Genomic DNA, 6,000 nt, shown 5'->3' with positions numbered 1-6,000 from the left:
TAGTTGTTAAATTTAACAGAATATCATAATTGAATCAAAATTAAAATAAATGAATAAATAAATAAAACCTTGGAATGATATTGGTGCTTTGAACTTTAAAACTAAACCAGCTACCCAGGACTGACCGAGTCTAATCAAAGGTCTGCCAATGTAAAGTCGTAATCATCAAGGAATTATCCAAATCTATGGCTTAGTTGACCTTTGATTTTTGTGGAATTAATGACCAATAATAATTTATAGGCCGCTACCTGTGGCGACGCGGAACGTGTATCAGCTAGCGGATATCTGTCTATATATAGTTTACATGCAAAAGCTATCAAGCACAACGAAAAATAGAGGAGAACACCATCTTAAAGAGTTATATAGATACGTATATATAGACTATATCAGAAAATGGCTGTCACGCATTTTGTTCTGATCCATACCATATGCCATGGTGCGTGGGTTTGGCACAAGCTCAAACCCGTGCTCGAGGCAGCTGGCCATAAGGTCACTGCATTGGACCTTGTCGCCAGTGGTATTGACCTTAGGATAATTGAGCAAGTTGGCTCATTTGATGCCTACTCTGAACCATTGTTGAATTTCTTGGAAACAATCCCTGAAGGAGAAAAGGTAATTCTTGTTGGCGAGAGCTGTGGAGGCATTAATGTTGCTATTGCCTGTGATAAATACACAGACAAGATTGCAGCTGCCGTTTTTCATAATTCACTAATGCCAGACACCGTTCATAGCCCATCTTATGTTCTGGATAAGGTACTTACATATATATAATTTATGTTCTATCAAGGCCTTGTTAGATTTGCAATATGTTCTGTTTTCTTAATTTGTTTCTCTTTTAATTGTGTCTGGCAACAGTTTTTGGAGGTCTTTCCTGATTGGAAGGACAGTGTATTTGAATCATACACCAATGGAGACGACACCATAACCACAGTGAAATTAGGCCCCTATCTTATGGAGAATTATATTTATACGGATTGTCATCCTGAGGTACCATCTTTTTTCATTAATTTCATCTATATTTTTAAATTCAATGTAATTAAACTTATATAAAAAAAAGTTTTTTTTTTAATTATAATACAGCAATATCATTAATTAGCTAGAATTTTGTGTTCTTTTGCCTCAGTCAATAATGAATTCTTAATTACTTTTTTATGAAAACCATTATTTAGTTTAGTTTTTCCACTTCTCAAAATAAAAATTACCTAAACTTAAAAGAAAAAAAATTAGTTTTTCCCTATCCAAATTTTCATTTATATATTTATCTATATTTTCTTTTCAAGGATCTTGAATTGGCGAAAATGTCAACAAGGAAGGGATCAACATTTCGAGAAATTTTAGCCAAACGAGAATTCTTCACAAAGAAAGGTTATGGATCGATTAAGAAAATTTATATCTATGGCGACGAGGACAAAATAATGACTGAAGATTTTCATCAATGGCAAATACAAAACTATAAACCAGAAAAGCTTTATGTAGTCCCCGGTGGAGGTCATAAGCTGATGCTTTCAAGGGTTAACGACCTCTTTACTATTCTTCAGGAGGTGGCTGATACATATGCTTATCTTTGAACCATTTACTGTTATACATGTATGCTATGGAAGACATATTTGATTGTGTATGTGTACTGCAATAATTTTGTTATAAATTATTTCATGTAAACTATAATATTATTAATAAAGATTTTATTTTATTTTTTATGTTTATTATAATGAGGGAAAATGCATAAACAAGTCAATTTTAAGTAAATTTTGGGCTTCTTTGTCCAGAGCCATAGAAATCTGCATTCTACACAAAGGCTGACTTTGGATGGTTAAAATGGAATATTGACGGGTCAGCTCATAGGAAGCTAGATATTGCTGGGCCTGGTGTTGGAATATTGACGCACATCAATCTAGACCCAAGTTGATAGATCTCCTTTTGACTCCCACTACTTTGCATTTCAATGCAAAAATCATTGGTTGTTTATTTCTTGTTTATCTTTAAGCAAATATCTGCCATTAGATGTGATAATTTACCAATAAATACAAATAAAACCTTTTCAATAAGGGAGTAACTTCATTAAAATAGAGAAATATAAAAAATAAAAATAAAAACCATTAAGAAGTAGCACATATATTTAATATCTATTTAAAAAATAAATATAAAAATTTATTCACTAAAAAACTATTAATAGTGTAGATCTAAAGAGATATGCTCATAATATGTTCTAAATGAATATAGATTTAGAAGTTATTAAAGAAAATCAATTAAAAAAAATGAATGAAATTAATGGGGTTGTCATCGATGAAAATACTAGTTGGTAGCTAACTAAAAAGAGATAAAAAAAAATTAAAAGAAAAAGGAAGAGAAGAAATAATGAGAAAAGATGGAAAGGAATTTCCAAAGAAAAGGCAAAACTTCTTACTAAAAATTATTTTTTCTAATTTTGTTCTTATAAGAACTCCTAATTTTGTTCTTATAAGAACTCCACTAATGTAATTTATTCTATTTATATCCAAGGGCATACCCACGTTTGTGATAAGGGGGTCTCCCCCATTTTTTTTTTTTTGGAAAAAAAAATAGATATTTTAATAATTTTATATTTACTTAAATTATTAAAATTTAATTTTAGTGATTAATTTTATTAATGTATCCAAAAAATTTTCTTCAAATTTATGAATAATAATTTTATTAAATTTAATATTTAAAATTAATTTTACCAGTAATTATGAAAAAATAAATAAATATTAAAGTAAAAAAATCTTATATTTTTTGTAGCATAAAAATTTTTCTCTATTCATTTTATCTTTATAGATTCAAAATTTTTAGTTACTATTTGTTATAATAATTATAAATTACTATTTAAAATATTAATTAATTTAAAAATATCTCTACAAACACTTAAACTCTTAAAATCTAAATTTAATTTTTCTATAATTAATATAATATCATTACAAAGTTGACATTTTTAATGTTATGATCAACTCTTATCAATTGCAAGAATTGAACAATAAGTTCAATAACCATATGATAAAATTAATTTTTTTTATTAAGTAAAGAGCAATTTTATGGAGGAAAAAAAGGTACTCAAAATCCAAAACCAAGCAAAAATTTTTAAAACCAAAATTGTTTATTCATAGTTCAATTTTAAATTAAATCGTATCATTCAGAATTACTGATATTTACTAATTAAAGATAAATTTTTCTCTAATTACTTGTTACTATATAATAAAAAAATTATTAAAAAATTTACTATAAAAATAAATAATTTTCATGAATTAAAAAGTAATACACTCTATTTTATATATTATATATAATGTTAATATTAAATTGACATTTAAATTTTAATTCCTTCCACATTAAATCGTTAATATAAATTCAAAGAAAACAATAATAGTGCCATGTTCTCGGTCAATTCGACTTCAAGCAATAAGAACCACATCTTTCATGCAAATATCCTATCCAAATGCAATTTTTTTTTTTTTTGATAGGAGTAATTTCAATGTCAAAAATCAACATCACAGTTAAAAATAATAATGCCATTGCCTGGTCCTATCGCACTCTACGTTTAATTATCATGCAACCACTTGCGGTGATGAATTGACAGTTCTTATCAACTTTTCCCATGTTTATGGTGATTCTATTAATGAAATTTAGTTTTCTTCAAATATATATATATATATATATATATATATTGGTTCCATCAAAGGTCCCCTGCAGTACAGGCTATAGCTTGCTGTAAGTGAATTCTCATCCACTGTTGAATTCATTCGAATAGTGACGAAAAATAAAATTTTTTTTCAATTTAATATGTATATATTAATGATATATAGTTTATTTTTAATTTATATTTTTCGTTTTTCATTTAGAGTAGAAAAACATAATTAATTCAATTGATTTCAAATTAACTAAATATTAATTTGATAGTTCAATTAACAAAAATTTAATTAAATATTAAGAATTGTAAGAAGTCAATAAGCTAATGTAATTAGATTTAAAGACTTATTGAAGCAAGAATTAATAAGTTTAACATTATTATTGGAGATATTATTAAAAATGGTGAAGCTATTAGTATATATGAAATGAGAACACCAACGCAAAGACTTGAGAATTTTGTGAGAAAATGGAACTCACGCATTTTGTTCTCATGCATACCAGCAACCTCAAGCCCTTGCAGCACTGGACCTTGAAGCCAGCGATATTACCCAAGGCAAATTGAGCAGATAATTGGCTTGTTTGATGACATTCATGGAGAAAATTTCTGAAGGAGTAAAAGTGGTGCAGATTGGAGGGAGCTGTGAAGGCCTCGATATTATAAAATACCCAGAAAGATAGCAGTTGCCGCCATCTTAATTATAAGGTACCTTTATTTTCTCTCTTATGCCATTAAACAGTTTCTAGATATCTTTCTTAACGGGAAAGATGCCCATTATTCAACGTAGGTCAGACTACGTAACCACGGTTCTTTCGATATAAGCAAACTCTATATTATTTAAAATCACTAGATATTTTTTTATCCAAATTGTTCGAGAAATGAGAACACAATAAGATTAAAAATCTTATAAATTTACTAGTAGAATTGCACACACACAGTAAGTCTTGCACTGTTGCTCCCAGTTCGCAAATATTTTCTTTGTACTTGTGACCTTAAGCTTCCTAATTGAGCAGAGTAATTGGGACCTTCATTTTCCTTTATTTCTGCAAATTTAGATATTTGCAATCTAAAATGTATTAAAAAAAAAAAACTAAAATACCCTTAAGATTCCTAGCAGAGTTGGGCTATGCAATCTGCAATTCTTTTTGTGGTCCTAAAAAATTTTTTTTTCTTCATTATTTTCTGCAAAGTAAAGAAATTAGCCAGAGTCATAGTTTTTTTCATTTTCAACCTCATTAATTAACAAGAGAGGTGATGCATACATTTTGCATAGTCATTTAGGTCTAATTTCATAGCCATTTTATTTTATTATTAGTCATTTTTAGCCAATTTCATTAGTTATTTAGTTAGTTTTTCATAGTTGTCAATTTTGCATTAATTTGTAATTTTTACTTTGTTTTGTAGGAAAAATGGTGTTTTTGAAGGACTGAAGAGAAATTTTGCCATTGAGGAGTGACTTCTACAGCCAAAGATGTCAAAAACAAGTTTTCAAGTTGAAATATGTATTGACCAAATTGTGCATAACTTGCCGCATAAGCTATGCAGATCTGCATAAGGAGAAAAATCACTGTTCTAATACCTGCCGAATGGTGCATAAGGAGAGTGCATGGCTTATGCAGATTCACGCCTCCCTTATGCACTCTCACGGAATTGTGCATAACCTATGCGCCAAGTCATGCAGTTTCGCATAAGTGAACCAGAAACAGCCGAAAACTGCATAAGGGACTGCATAACTTATGCAGTCCACTTATGCAGTCCCACAAAGGTTTCATTAATAAGCTGGCAGAAGATTCCCTCAGAAAATTCCTCCTAGAATACACCATTTTAGGGCTCCATGTCAGAAAATGCTATAAATAGTCCCATTTCCCATTTTAGAAAGGGGAGCAGAAAAGGAAAGGAAGAGGAGCAAAAAGGGACAGCTGAAGAGTCACTTTCACCTTCCACACCATTTTCAACAAAGATTTGCAGATTTCTTTCTTTCCTTACATTTTTTCTACACTTCTAGTGTTTAGTTTCTTGTTCCTTAGCTTAGATTAAAGCTTTATTTCCATTTAAACTCAATATATCTTGTAAGCATTATGGATAGTGAGTAGTTTTATCTTGATTCTAGAGTAAGGGTTGTAATATTTGAGATATTTTATGGATTTTGATTGGGTAATCCATATTTTGTGGTCTTAATGAGTTTTATTCATTTCTTGTGTGTTTAATGACATGCTTAGTGTAGGATTCCATTAAGTGATGTTCTTAATCCATGGTTGAGGCACCGAAAGGAGAAAGCCTTGTGATAGATAATCAAGAAATTAGACTTAATTAACTTAGATCTAGAAATAGACTAAGGATTAAGAGGATTCACAGATTAATTAAAG

At 29.3% G+C, this 6,000-nt stretch overlaps 1 protein-coding gene across 1 annotated transcript; it reads left to right on the top strand.

The window, feature by feature from the left end:
• Window positions 1-312: 312 nt before the first annotated feature.
• On the top strand, window positions 313-1,703 carry LOC131181579 ((S)-hydroxynitrile lyase-like). The gene is made up of 3 exons (XM_058150313.1): window positions 313-753; window positions 856-987; window positions 1,281-1,703. Exons 1-3 carry the CDS (start codon window positions 394-396, stop codon window positions 1,566-1,568), a joined length of 780 nt encoding a protein of 259 aa, XP_058006296.1. The 5' UTR covers window positions 313-393; the 3' UTR covers window positions 1,569-1,703.
• Window positions 1,704-6,000: the final 4,297 nt, after the last annotated feature.

The sequence above is a fragment of the Hevea brasiliensis genome, chromosome 7 (genome assembly GCF_030052815.1).
Source record: "Hevea brasiliensis isolate MT/VB/25A 57/8 chromosome 7, ASM3005281v1, whole genome shotgun sequence".
NCBI lineage: Eukaryota > Viridiplantae > Streptophyta > Magnoliopsida > Malpighiales > Euphorbiaceae > Hevea > Hevea brasiliensis.
The sequence above is the reverse complement of the archived record's forward strand: the minus strand, read 5'-3'. Positions and strand labels throughout refer to the sequence as shown.

Bases quoted from the DNA above. Each gene is read 5' to 3' on its own strand.
- LOC131181579 (XM_058150313.1), top strand. From the start codon at position 394: ATGGCTGTCACGCATTTTGTTCTGATCCATACCATATGCCATGGTGCG. The intron at 754-855 runs GTACTTACATAT...GTCTGGCAACAG, and splicing joins CATCTTATGTTCTGGATAAG to TTTTTGGAGGTCTTTCCTGA. The intron at 988-1,280 runs GTACCATCTTTT...TTTCTTTTCAAG, and splicing joins ATACGGATTGTCATCCTGAG to GATCTTGAATTGGCGAAAAT.